The sequence below is a fragment of the Clupea harengus genome, chromosome 2, assembly GCF_900700415.2.
Source record: "Clupea harengus chromosome 2, Ch_v2.0.2, whole genome shotgun sequence".
NCBI classification, from domain to species: domain Eukaryota; kingdom Metazoa; phylum Chordata; class Actinopteri; order Clupeiformes; family Clupeidae; genus Clupea; species Clupea harengus.
Genome location: NC_045153.1, coordinates 14,647,433 through 14,661,535, shown reverse-complemented (window position 1 = coordinate 14,661,535; position 14,103 = coordinate 14,647,433). Strand labels below are relative to the sequence as shown.

The 14,103-nt window shown below is 41.7% G+C and overlaps 1 protein-coding gene across 2 annotated transcripts; it reads left to right on the top strand.

The window, feature by feature from the left end:
• chaf1b (chromatin assembly factor 1, subunit B) lies at positions 1-13,361 on the top strand. 2 transcript variants are annotated; one of them, XM_012837199.3, is made up of 14 exons: positions 1-104; positions 859-995; positions 1,454-1,586; positions 1,759-1,879; positions 3,107-3,210; positions 3,408-3,504; positions 4,071-4,155; positions 4,529-4,622; positions 4,736-4,805; positions 5,201-5,292; positions 5,915-6,074; positions 6,340-6,999; positions 12,480-12,568; positions 12,758-13,361. In XM_012837199.3, the coding sequence occupies exons 2-14, from the start codon at positions 870-872 to the stop codon at positions 12,901-12,903; spliced, it is 1,977 nt and encodes a 658-aa protein (XP_012692653.2). In that variant the 5' UTR covers positions 1-104; positions 859-869; the 3' UTR covers positions 12,904-13,361. The 2 variants fall into 2 exon arrangements, with proteins under 2 accessions (XP_012692653.2, XP_031439772.1); XM_031583912.2 differs by lacking the exon at positions 1-104 and adding an exon at positions 174-427.
• The last annotated feature ends 742 nt before the right edge of the window (positions 13,362-14,103 follow it).

Genomic DNA, 14,103 nt, shown 5'->3' with positions numbered 1-14,103 from the left:
AATATTGCATGACGCAGTCCTCCAATGACACCGCGAATGAAAATCAACGCGGGAAACTTGCTAGCTGGGGCAACCGTGGCAACATTGTGAACAGTTGGGAACAGGTAAGGGTAGAACAAACCCGTTAAGTTGACAGTCACTGTATATTTATATTCGTATCTGTCGTAGTAGTTGTAATTTATTTCTTGTGTTTTGGTTTGAGTTATCACCGAACTTTTCTCTACCGACTCCTGAAGTCAGCGAGGTATATAAGTTAGCTAGCAAGATATTACTAGCTAGCCTTTCACTTACAGGCAATGCTAGGTAGCTAGTTATGTTTCTCAGAGATGCTTTGAAGTCACTTTGATCCAGGGTTTACTGTCTTTTGACTTCGAACCAGAGTTGCTCGTCTAAGTTCGATTTTAATATTTGCTCGCAACAGCCGAGGGTAAGTGACAATAAGGTAACATTAGTTTTCCGGTATTTTGTCATGTTCTACAGAAAAGGAATCTGGCTATCTAGCAGGCTATTTAGAAAAGCTCACCAATTTGCAGGTTAACGGTATTTAGTCGTTAACGTAAAGCAATTGGACTTTGTAAGTAACGATAGTGAGCTAAACATGAACTGTTATTTATCTGCAGAGATGAAGTCACTACGTTACCTTCATGTGAACCTGGCAAGATAGGGGATCTTAACAACGTTATCTTTAGTGCGAGGGTTTTAAGTTGGCTATTCTAGCTATCTCACGTTAATTCTGTTGCCACACAAAAACATTTTCCATTGTCTGTCTTAGTTTCTTGCTGCCCCCTGTCATAGTATGTTTCCAAGTGATTTATCACCTCGCCTAGTAATTCATCTCGTTGTTTCTGCTGGCTGTAGTAGGGCAAAGGATGAAGGTGATAACCTGTGAGATTGCCTGGCACAACAAGGAACCCGTCTACAGTTTAGATTTCCAGAAGAACCCTGAGGCCAGGATTGACCGGCTGGCCACCGCTGGAGTGGACACAACAGTCAGGGTAAGCGCACATGCATAAATGGGATTGGACGTGTCCGGGACTTCAGATGCCTGGTTTGTGACTTCGTTGAGGTTGCTCTCAAGGGTATAAGTATCAATTGTGAAAGTGGCTGTACCTGGACGCGTAGTGGCTGGATGTGTGCTATTCTATCAATAATATTTTAATACTTATTTCAGGTTTGGTCTTAACACTGAAAACCAATAAGCCATGGCTATTTACAACGGACTAAAAAAATTTTCCTGCCAACATTGTAATTGGACCTATGGATATGAGAAATATTTATGAAATTACAATACAAAATGGATAAACACACATTAGAAGACATTTAGTGAAAGTGCTGTTGGATCCACTTGTATTTGTGCAGGCTGCCATCAGCAGTATGTGAGCAGTATACAACATTATTACTGTCAATGGCTCAGAGTGCCCATGCTTGCCTTTGACCTCTTCCTGTATTGCAGATATGGCGAGTAGACAAAGGTCCTAATGGGAAGGCCTGTGTGGAGTTCCTGTCCAATTTGTCGCGCCACACTAAAGCTGTAAATGTGGTCCGCTTCTGCCCGAATAAAGAGCTCCTGGCGTCTGGAGGAGATGGTGAGTTTAAGGGAGGTGTAATTGTGTTAAGGGGAAATTATTGATGTCATTACTATAAGTGTTTTATCTTTATTTTGTTGCAGTTCATCCCATTACAAGTGTAATGTACTTCAGTACACTACTTTGTGTGTGGTGGCCAGTGTGTTAATGAGAGTTGTGTGTGCTTACTCAGATGGAGTCATTCTGATTTGGAAGCTCAATGACAGTAAGGAGGTGGAGCAGGCTCCCGCCTTCCATGACGATGACGATGGACAGCTCAACAAAGAGAGCTGGAATGTTCTAAAGACCTTTAGGTGAGCCTCTTTTACCAATCATATTATGTAGTTAAAGGTTGTAATTGTTGAAGTAGTTCTGTAAAGTGTTAAAGCCTCCATTTTATGCCTCAGCCTTTCCCTGTCTCCCCACTCGAAGCCTCCCTTTAATGTTGCCCCGTGTTCTGTCCCTACTTCCATTGCTGGGTGGCATGTCGTGTTAATTTTGACAGCCATTTTAAGTCATAGTCTTAGTTTTTTTAGACCAAAATGCAAGTTCGTTTTAGTCACAATTAGTTATTTAAACATTCTTAATCTTAGTCTGTTTTTGTCAACAAAAAATCACAATATTTGAGTCTAGTTTTAGTCAATAAAGACTTACTATATTTTAGTCTACTGTTAGCCTATTTTGATGCAAAATTAAATACAGTAAATCTATTGAATGTGTGGTTGTCATATAAAGGCACAATATAGGCAAAAATACATTGTTTAATTTCTGAAACCAAAACATATTATCTATCAAATAAATACAAAGTTTCTTTATGAATAAAACAAAGACGTGCCTTTATGTTGACATTGGATCATTTTGTGTAATCATTTTACTGAGCAAACTAATGAGAAACAGAATGCATTGGGATTGTGGGAGAAAAGCCATGTGGGCACAACAAGCTACGAAGAACACCAGAACTGCAAAAGACATCTGAAGATGTGTCACGCGCATTTAGCCTCTATTTCTCTAAGTTAGCGAACTGGAAACAATTTATTACGTTACGCTAGCGAACTCGATTTGTTAGGATGTCCTACTCCCTGATGCTAATTTTAGCTAAAAAATAAATTCTCCCGAGGTTCACAAGGTGGCCTATCAAGGTGGAAATTGAGAACTTTAGTTAGAAGATGGGTGGCTACAGCAGTTTTCCAATGCAATACAGTTAGTTGTGACATAAATATCTAGCTTCTAGCACACTTAGCTTAGTATGTTAGCGGGTGTCAATCACAGTGTTGCAGTTAGGTAACTTACAGCAGCATCACACAAATCACGGAGAGAAGAGAAGGCATGAACAGGAAACCATAGTACCATAACACGCAGTCCCGTCAAAGAAAAAAAAGAAGTACCGGTACACGTATTTAATGTCTCATCAGTGTCCCGTTTTAGTCATTGGAAAAAGGTTCATTGACCCATATTTTCGTTGACAAAATGAACACTGGTACCATGCCCCCAACCCCGACCACTATGGCAGTCTGCTCATGTGTGTGTTATCTCTGTGGTAGGGGTCACATCGAGGATGTTTATGACATATCCTGGACTAATGATGGAAACTCCATGGTGTCCGGTTCTGTGGACAACACTGCCATCATGTGGGACGTAAACAAGGGTGGGCCCTATGCTTCTGTGTGCTTTTCAATTCATGTTGAATACGATATATATGGATATAAATGCTTTGTAATTCATGTTGAATACGATATATATGGATATAAATGCCTTTTTTCTGTTGCATTGTTTGCTGTGTAAATTATTTTGACACATCTTTTTTTTTCACTTATATTGTGTGTGTCTGGTGGTTATGTGCAGGTCAGAAGACGTGCATCTTCAATGACCACAAAAGCTACGTGCAGGGTGTGACCTGGGATCCTCTGGGACAGTATATTTGCACATTAAGTTGTGACAGGTAGGCTAACGGATATTGGTATACTATAAAACCTCTAGTAAAGGCCTTGGTGTTTATTTGCTTGAGTCCTTTTACGCACCCGGCAGTTATTGGAGACCTGCCAGTAAAATGAGACAAACTTGTACCTATTACCTATTATAAATATCCTACATAGAAGTAAACCTATTCTTGCAAACTTCTCCATGTTGGCTACTCATCCTAACCACCAACTCTGGACTTGACACCATTAGCCTACACACCAGATTTGACTTGTGTTTCCCTGCCAGTATTCCACGTTAACCTTCATATAACCAATAATTCACATGTTTTACATTTTAGTTGGGTGTAAACATAGTCTGCCAATGGAAGAGAGAGTTTTGGGCTATTAGTGGCCGGCGTACATTTGTCTGATTTTAGAAAATTTCAGTGGACGATTATTGGAAGTTTTATGGTATGTAGCCTTTTCTGACCAAAATAACTGCTGCTGCACCAGAAACTGTAGTTCTACTTGCTCTCTACTGGCTTTGTTTATCTTTAACGGTGTATGATGAAAATTACAATTTTATATCTCCATTGCTTTTGTTCAGGGTGTTGCGTGTGTATAATGCCCACCAGAAAAAGAGGGTCCACAGCATCAGCAAGATGGCTTCAAGCTCCTCAGCTGAGGGAGAGGTATGTGGAAGTGGAACATGATTTAGGCCCCATTTGTAGACCCTGTTTGTCGAAATGGTTTCTGCAATTGTCCCAAATTTGAGCATCATTGGCTATAGAAGTGTGTGTGTGTTGACCCACAATGTAGTGATTTTTATGACTAATTACATGGAGGTGGCAAGGGGAACATTTTTGGAGAATCAAATCAGAATAAAATGGAAGGTCTCAGACCTCTAGTAAAGGCCTTGGCCTTGGTGTTTATTTGGGCAGTTATTTTTTTTGTCCTCCCCATAAAAGATTTCAAAATATCATGACTGCCTATTTATTTCCAAGACCTTGATTAATTCTGTAGAGCCTGCTCATCGTTGTTTTCATGTTCTACACACACCTATAGGTGAGGAATTACAGGATGTTTCATGACGACAGCATGAGGTCCTTCTTCAGACGGTTAAGTTTCACTCCAGACGGCTCCTTCCTCCTGGCCCCTGGTACGCACACACACACACACACACACACACTCTCTAATTAACATACTCATCATTATAATGTAGTCACCACCCTGGGTTGACTTACACACTAAATTTGTATTCCTCATTCTCAGCGGGATGTGTGGAAGCCGGAGAGAATGTCACCAATACTACATATGTGTTCTCCAGGAAGAGCTTCAAAAGGTGTGTGTGTGTGTGTGTGTGTGTGTGTGTGTGTGTGTGTGTGTGTGTGTGTGTGTGTGTGTGTGTGTGTGTGTGTGTGTGTGTGTGTGTGTGTGTGTGTGTGTGTGTGTGTGTGTGTGTGTGTGTGTGAGAGAGAGACACACACACACACGCGCAGAGGGAGCGTGCATGCGTGCTCGCATCTGTGTTTGGATGTGTGAGTCCATCTGCCGGCTGCTGCATGTCCTGTGTTCACCTCTGCCCAGTGGTCTTTTAGAGACCCTCCTGCAGGTTTGAGGTTCAATCTCAGTTGTCCCCAAAGGGCCTGATTACTCGATCTGCAGCTAAACTGCATGCTTAAATCATCATGGTCCTGTTTGCTTGTGTCTGCTCTAAATCTGTCTGTCCCCCCGCAGGCCGGTCGCTCATCTGCCCAGCCCTTCTAAGGCCACGCTAGCGGTGCGCTGCTGCCCTGTCTACTTTGAGCTCCGAACAAAGAAGGGAGAAGGTGAGGACTCCCGATACAACATTTAAGACCTCACCTTGCTCTCCTTTGGAGCTCATACTCACTATAAGCTTTTATGTCATTGTTGAGGTAGAAGGAAGTCTTAGCTTGATCTTGGGGCAAAACCAGCTTTAATGTTAAGCTGTGAAGCCAAGCTCAGTGGTTCGGTGTTGCACTCCGATATGACGTGAGCGCTTAATACATTTCTCTGGGGTTGAAAGGCTTTACAGTAGTTTAAACCTGTGTATCATCGACAAAACAGCAAAACCATTTGTGCCGTTACAGTCCATTTGTGCTGGCCTGGAGTTGTATCTATTGATCTGAAACACCTGAGGCAACATTGGATCTTGCTCAGTATAGTCGTCTATGGTGCAAACAAAGGACTGAGTAAAATAACTGTGGAAATGCAAAGCAGGTTTTGAATGTTATTTTGATGTCCATTTAAAAAAAGAATGCATGACATGCATTAAGTGGTGTTGAAAATGTATTAGTGCAAAATCCATACATTTGATACAAGACATTTTAAAATGTTTTATTAGAAGGGCTGCCTTAATTTCACAAGTGTAATATTTTACTCTCGGTCTCTCTTACTCATAACCTCTCTCATAACCACCATGTCTTTCAGATGGTGAGGTCAAACCCTTGCCAAACACCCTGCAGCTGCCATACCGCGTGGTGTTTGCTGTGGCATCTGAAGACTCCATCTTCTTCTACGACTCCCAGCAGAGTCTCCCGTTTGGCTACGTCTCCAACCTACACTACCATACTCTCAGCGACCTTAGCTGGTCAGTGCTTTACACTCATCCCATTTACTTAACCACCTCTTCCCCAAACACAGCTGTTGTTTTTGTTGTATACCCACTGCAATTCCTCACATTCCCTGTCAAGTGACATTAACAGTGTGTTTAAGAGACTCCAGCAAGCATGCATGATTATCTTTAGATGTGCCCTCTCAAAATGCTAAATGAAGGCATTCAGCATGTCGAATAGCACTGAATTGGTTTGAAATCCATTGGATTAATCTCCTTTTCGCATGCCTTCCACATACAGGACCAAAGATGGCTTAGTCTTGGCTGTGTCATCGACAGACGGCTACTGCTCTTTCGTCACGTTTGCCGAGGGTGAGCTCGGAACCCCTCTCAAAGAGCAGCCCATCCTCAAGGTGACCACGCCCGGCTCCGCCCAGGAGAAGAAGGGCAAAAGGAACTCGGCCAATGGCAAGACAGCCTCGCCTGTACCCCGTCTTCCAAGCACACCTGTCAGTCTGGAGAAGGAGAGAGTGGCTGCTGCCGCCGCCGCCGCCATGGCCTCCCCACCGCCTGCCAAACCCGTTGGCAGCGAGGAGAAGAAGACGCCGCAGAACCGGCAGGCCAAGTCGCAGCCGCGCCGCATTACCCTCAACACGCTGACCGCCTGGAGCAAACCCAGCACCCCAAAAAACACCGGCTCCCCCAGTTCAGCTCCCTCCACCCCTGCCTCCTCCGCCATAAGCACTGTTACTACGCCTCTTACAACATCACCAGACATCCCCAAAACCGCCCCCTCTCCCCCCGGGCAGTCTGCGGCAAGCACCCCAACATCAGCAGCATCATGCACCCCCAAAACTGCTCCATCCACCCCCTGCAACAAGAAGGGCTCCTCGGATCCCCTCACCCCCCTGGGAGTAGCAAACCAGAAAAGCAGCAGCTCTGCCAAGGGTTCCGGTCCCAGGTACAGTACATCTCTGGTGTTTAACTTTCTGTGGTTGATCTGATGATGGCACTTAATAGTGTCTAATATGTCCTTCTGTCACATCTCGGTAGATGGTAAATAAGATGGTGGTAGTAGTAGTCAACTAGTTCATTGTTAAATACTGAGGTACGTTATTACCGTAATTTCCGGACTATTGAGCGCACCTGAATATAAGCCTCACGCACTAAATTTTTTAAAAATAATTATTTTTGACATAAATAAGCCGCACATGTCTATAAGCCGCAGGTGCCTACCGCAACATTGAAACAAATTGACTTTACACAGGCTAAAATGAATATCAAAACTAATACAATAGTTAGTTTTGCCAGTTAGATAAGTGCACTGTTGCTTTAAGAGCGCACAGTCGCAAGAGTCAATCAGAAGCTAGAACGTTAGATTGAAGACAGACGCTAGTTTGAAACCAGTGAGCTAAAGAACTTGAAGACTGGATTTGTATTGTTGTAAACTTTTATTTTATTTTCTAAAGTGTTTTGAGTTGTGTTCTGTCTACGCTGGTAGACTGTGGTTATTTTGACATTAGTTAAGTTATTGAGAGATACTGAGAAATCGCGTGGAGCTAAGCATCCATGCGGCTGCATCCATGCTAGCATCCTAGCTCCACAAAGCCACCGTAAACACAAAGCCACCGTATACACAAAGCCACCGTATACAGTCACAGGTATCATAATCCATAAATTAGCCGCATCGTTGTTTAAGCCGCGAGGTTCAAAGCGTGGGAAAAAAGTAGCGGCTTATAGTCCGGAAAATACGGTATGCTTAGTTTAGCAGATCCTTTGAAGTGTCTCAGGCAGGTGCTCAGCCCATTTTAAACAATGTATATCACCCTAGTTTTCTAGGAAGGCATTAACCAAGAATATATATATATATATATATATATATATATATATATTTATTGAAAAGATTTCAGACAGGTATTTATCCACATATACATGAGTTTTCTTTTTCTTTTTTTTACATAGAAGAAACCCCCACCCTTACTGGACATAGAGAAATCACCATAACAGAAAACAACCACATGGACAGTTTAGGTGTCTTTGATACACCTGTTTAGAGTTAAAACACAAATAAATAGACAGACAACGAAGAACATTTAAGTATTTAACAAATGGTCAATGCATTGAGGTATAGTTTCGAATGTTAACTGTATTAACAACTGGTAATCTTCCAACTTAAAGCAGCCATATGCAGGTATTGTCTTTATAGGCAGAGTTTTGTATCTTTAAATTGATTTTGATGGTATATGGTCAAGGGCGTCAGCAGCATTTTGAGAGTGGGGGGGACATATTTTGGTGGGGGGTCTAGGGGTTCTCCCCCAGAACATTTTGAAAGATGTGGATGCAATTTCCCGCATTCTGGTGCATTTACCTAGCCTGGATGCCAGACGAACTTAGCCCCACCCACACAATTTTAGGTTGGGAAGTTCGGTCTGGCATCGCTCCATTGGGGAGAAACTATCTCCTCACAAAAATCTGTGAGGAGATAGATAGACCAATCAAATTGTCAGGGCGGGCATTATACAACGATAAACAGATGATCAACCGTAACGTAATCAACCACGTCACCAAAGAGCTTTTGGGGTGAATTTGTTTTTTCCTGGTTCGGTTGAAACACGCCCCATAATCACAGCCCAATGGAGCGGTATCAGACTCATATTCTGACTAGAATTATGAGTATGACATCGTCAGGCTAGCATTTACCATGTTTTTAGATAAAAAATGATCTCTGTCTTTCATTGTTTTTCCTTGGAGTCGGCATGGTCTGCAATTACTGACTACTATTATGTTCTGGTAGACTGGGTAAACCCAGCCCGATCTGCAATCTTAAATAAGATTGAGCTTGGTCTGGTGATAGCCAGGATAGTGTTTTGGTGTAATACAGAGGACTGACACTGACAACTTTGGCACTTTATTCTCCATTTAGTGAGAGCAAAATATTTAAAAGGAGGATTTAAAAAGTCGTTAGAAAAACTAGCATGTTAGCTAACGTTAACTCCAGATTAGCTCACGGTTGTTAAAAAATAAACCACCTTCATTTTTTTTTGTAGCTACTTGAAAAAAACATCCTGGTTATCGCTTTCTGCCTGAAACAGACGCCTAGGTCTGAACACGGCCAAAAGCACAACATATATCAGTCCCAGAATAAGAAATCAACAAATGCTGTTCCACTTGTAATGGGTAAATAAAGTATGGTATTGCCTAGTGCTAGTTGTAGGTAAATAGCTTGCTTATCTAGCTAATATAATCATAATGTTTGCAGAAGGATCTTTGTGACAATGCTATTATAGCCAGAGAATGTCTCAAAAGGGTGCTTTGGCCACTAAAGGGAAAACTTGGGCAACTCTGACTTACTTTCCTCTTCCTCGAAAAATCCCTCCTTCCATCTCTTCTGTGGAACAGCTAGCGCAACGCTTCAATCAAAGAGTATGGGAGTTGAATCTGGTGCGTGATGTGTAGGAAACCAGGATTTCTATTGCTATGGGTATTCCCCCTACTGATAAAGTGGAACGGATTTGATTGTGAAGCAATAGAAAGAACGCTGGACTAGTAGACCAGTTATGTACTAATATTTTGATGGCAAATGTGGGGGGGTCCAAACGACTTTTTTTTTTAAAGTGAGGGGGACGTGACCCCCCCCCCAGTTATATTGTGGCGACGCCCATGTATATGGTCATGTGAAGGATAAAACGCCTGTTATTTCCACTAGTCACCCAGGGTACCCACTATATAGGTATGTGGTCTGACAGATGGGTGAATAGTCTACTTTGCTAAGAGCACAGCAGTTGACACTTTGAAACCACAAAAATGTGGTCTTTGACACTGTGGATATTAGTGGTTTATAAAATGTGAATGTTTGTTTGATGACTTGAAGCCTCACAGCTACATCACTTTTAATGCATTAGTTGGCCTTGAATAGAGTTAAGAGTTTTCAATGGGAGCTGAACGACCTGATGAAAATCAACCTATGATGTCAAGGCTGGTCAAAAGAGGTCTGATGAACAGCTTCTATGAAATGTTCACCATTCATTCACATTCAATAGAGGTCACATTCCTGCTGATCGCCCTATGAAGACTAATAGAAGAGTATAATGGCTAACTCTATAAGTAGATAGGGTTATATGACATGGGCTTGGTTTTAGAGAGTCCATATTCCAACCCTTAGCAAATAGCTGAACTTATTATTGAGCTTATCAATAACGATGATGAGATAATAATACCTGCTCTACAGGTAGATTCCTGGTAAGTCGAGTTGGGTGGGAAGTGGGTGAGAAATCTAATTTGAAATCCAATTACTTGTGTATATTGCATTGAAATATTGTGTTCTCCAGAACTCAGGAAATCAGATTTCTCTAATACCTCTACCCTGATTACAGTAGATTGTAATTCGATTGTAATAAAAATACCTAAATAAATGTAAACTCACAACCATGGGAAGCAGTGGCATGCTGTTATCATTCCTACAGGTTTGTTGTGATCTTGGTGGGTTCAGGGATAAATGAGGAAAGCCTAATCCCTTAATCATTAGCGCTAGGAATTAACATTTTACCATCATAACCTTACCATGTGTTAGGAAGTAACTGAAAATATGAAGAAACTTAATTTACTTAGTGTGCCAATAAGATGTGAAAAGAGTTAGGCTTTGTTTAAAAAAAATTGCAACAGGAAATCAACGTCTGTTTTACTTCACTCTGTAGCATTTATCATTCATCTTTCTTAAGAATCTAGATGCTGTCTTGAATAGTTTACGATTAAAAAAAGCTGAATAACTACTATTTAATTTGTTTACCTGTTTTAGTTAGTTGTGTTAGAGTACATTGGTGTCAGCAGAGCACGTGGTGGCTGCAATGGAGGAGCAGGATTAAGGAGCAGACTCTCAGTCTTGGCACTGGGCTCCTCATGTTGTTTTGGTTTCCAGGCCAGGTCTGATGGTCACGGACACGAAGGGTGGGGGGGGATCGTTAGACCTCCTGCTGTGTGTTCAGTAACAATGAGTTCCTCCCAGCTTCGCTCTGAAACAATGGCCAGTCTGTCCTTGTGTACTTTCAAGGGTCTGCGAGACAGGGGCAAGAGAGGGGAGAAAGTGTGGGTTTTCAGTGAGCGAGAGGCGAGAAAAAGACAAAACTAACGATTGAACAAGTGGACAAAATCAAGGAAGTGTGAAGGAGATGGAGAAATAATGAGGCATGTATGGTGTATCGGGGAGCGGGTGAGCCATAGACTAGAAGCTGAGGGGGAGGCCAAAGAAGGCCAAAATTGGCAATAATAATTATTTGATTTGTGTCTGCATTTGCCGTGATTTAGGTATAATGAAGCATTGGCGTAGGATTAGGTTTTGAGTCCTCCCTTGCCATCATTGCTTTAGGTTGTCCTTGGAATGAAGGAGGGTGTACTACAGTCTGTGCTTCAGTGCCTGTGGCCAGGTGTGTGCTCCTGAAGGTGCTGGGTGAGGAAATGCTGTCAACTAACTTGATAGGTGACGGCATATACTCATTCACACCCTCCCTGTGCAAAATGGACCTAGTGCAATGGTGGAGAACTGCAGTGGTACTGCTATGACATTGGTACAAGGTCAAATTGGGGGATGAGGACAAAAGTGAAGTAGAGACATTCTGGAATGGAGAAAGAAATAGACATCTAGAAAATATCTGTACACCTCTGGTCATGTATTTCAGGAGAGCTGTTCTTGAAATAATTGTTTGTAAATGAACAAGCATTGCGTGAATGCTCTGTTCTTTTAATAGAGGCAATGAAAGCGTAACCCAAATATCAGGTTTTCTTCATCCATCTGTCAGGTCATTGGTGGCACAACCTGCTCTACCAGTGTAGCTTCAGCAACACATTTCAAGTCTGATAAAAGTATGGATGAATTAAAATCACTTCATTTAAAAGACATGTTTGGTGCTTTCAAGCATCTCTAGGTACTTGGAGCAAAATTATTTATTAGAAACACATTTATAATATTAAAACCAAAATATACAACAGAAATAATATTTTCAGTGCCTTCTTGATTTATCTATGCCTCAAATGTTTGTTCGGCTAATAGAAATGTAGGCTTTCACTTTCATTATTGCAATCGCACTTCTTTCCCAGAAGGAAGTGTTTGTAGTTGTAATGCGGATGTTTGTTAAAACAAAGAAACCTCAATGATGGGTTGATGGTGCAGTGCAGACTGTATTTCCTTTCAGCTTCATTGTCTTTCGCTTTCAATTTTATTTACCGTAGATCTTCACAAAATAACAACAGCTTTTGTAAGAGACAACAACTCATGTTTAATTGTAAGAGCTGCCAGTAGCCATATTTTCTATTCACACGGTGACATCTCAAAGCAAGGGATAAGGAGGATTTGACTCATAATGCAATGCAAACTAGTATATTTTTTGTAGGAACGAGCCTGATCTGCGCTTCGATTTGACACACAACTCTTTGCTTTGTGTTTTGTAGGCGTATCTCTCTGACATCAGTTATGATGCGATCACCTGCTCCCTCTAAGAAGTCCATCACACCCTCTTCCACTGAAAAAGCCAAACACGGTGAGTTGTGCCAAGAAACAAGGGCAGGGCCTGGACTAATGCGTCAAGCATTTCAAGCTGCCGGCCAACCACATTTTTGCAGCCTGAAAGTGATAGTAACAGAACTTGTTAGTAAGATGGTGCTGTCATAAGGCCATTGTTTCTTTGTACTGTTTTTAACTTAAGTGTGTGTGTGTGTGTTTTCTTTAGAGAGGCCATCCCCTCCCAGTGACCCTTTGTGCAACCCTCCAGAGTCCAAGCGTCTGAAGACGGATTCTCCCAAACCAAAGGGATCCGGCGATCCTGAACCTGAAGCGAGCCCAGGTCCTGCCCAGGAAGAGCCCAGCACGGTCTAAGCCCACCTGCTGACCTCTGGATCTGTGAACCTCGTGTTCCGACAGTCTCAACAATGCCACCATCTGCCCTCTTTTAAGAATGCCCATGTGTTTACATGTGCACTTATATAAAAGTACTGTATATCAATCCTTTTAAGTGGAGAGGGGAAGAAAGGGTTGAAAATGTCAAGAAATTATCATGTCAATGCGGAACTGCAATTTTTTTGTTGTTGTTTAGTTATTTTTGGTACCACGAACATGCGTATGCACACACACACACACACACACACACACACATAAAAGTATATACACCCAGAAAGAGCAACATTATTATGGTCTACATTGTAACATTAAACCAAGGGCCGTTTGTGGGTTTTTTTGTAAGGTAGCATTTTGTATATATTATAATGACTGTGCAAAATAATTCTTGTCTATGTCTCTACACATGAATGAAAAAAGAAAGGATTTGTTCTTTCAAATACTGTGGTCTCTTTTTCATTTTTTCATCCTTAAAGTAAATTTTTTATGTTTTGATGGTCTGCAAAGTGATATAAAAGAATTTTCAAAAGATAAGTTTCTGCAAGTTTTTTTTCCTCTAAAAATGTCACCGCATCTGCATCTGTTGAAGGAAATTGATTGTGTTCATAAAAGTGTCATCTTCATAGATTAGTCCCACTCGGGTCTAGTCAAATATCGATCTACTCTAATACTTGTTAACGCTTGGAGTTAATGGTGCGTTCATGAGCAAGTGGGAAAGTTCCGAACTCCGGTTGGGAGAATACACCTGAACACCTGTCAAACTCGAAACATCACACTAGGAAAACTCCGAGAAGTAGCTTTGATGTCACTCGACATAGCAACGTTTGTTGTGAAAGATTAAAAAAAAATGTACTTGCTCTGCGATTTAAATAAGGCTCTTCATTGTCTAGTTAAGTTGTACTCAACGCAGGTGATTGTGATGTAAAGCGACACTTTTTGTACGTTTACTCTTGTATAACTAATGTTATGTTAACCTTCTGGCTAGCTAGCCTACTTAACGTTACCAACTGTCGATACTATTGCCTGTTATGTGAACGCTCTCAACTTGGAAGTGGGACGTTCTGAAATGGGAACTTTCCCAATTCCCAGTTGCCTGAACGTACCATAATAGTCCCTGTGATTGCATCATCATTGTCAGCCCTGGTGACCACTGTGTAGGCACCCTCTCAGGAGTCAACACAC

What these genes read in the sequence shown, in the direction of transcription:
- chaf1b (XM_012837199.3), top strand. Translation starts at nt 870, where the DNA reads ATGAAGGTGATAACCTGTGAGATTGCCTGGCACAACAAGGAACCCGTC. An exon ending in TGCACATTAAGTTGTGACAG is followed by an intron (nt 3,505 to 4,070) that starts GTAGGCTAACGG and finishes GCTTTTGTTCAG; the next exon opens with GGTGTTGCGTGTGTATAATG. An exon ending in GCTCCTCAGCTGAGGGAGAG is followed by an intron (nt 4,156 to 4,528) that starts GTATGTGGAAGT and finishes ACACACCTATAG; the next exon opens with GTGAGGAATTACAGGATGTT.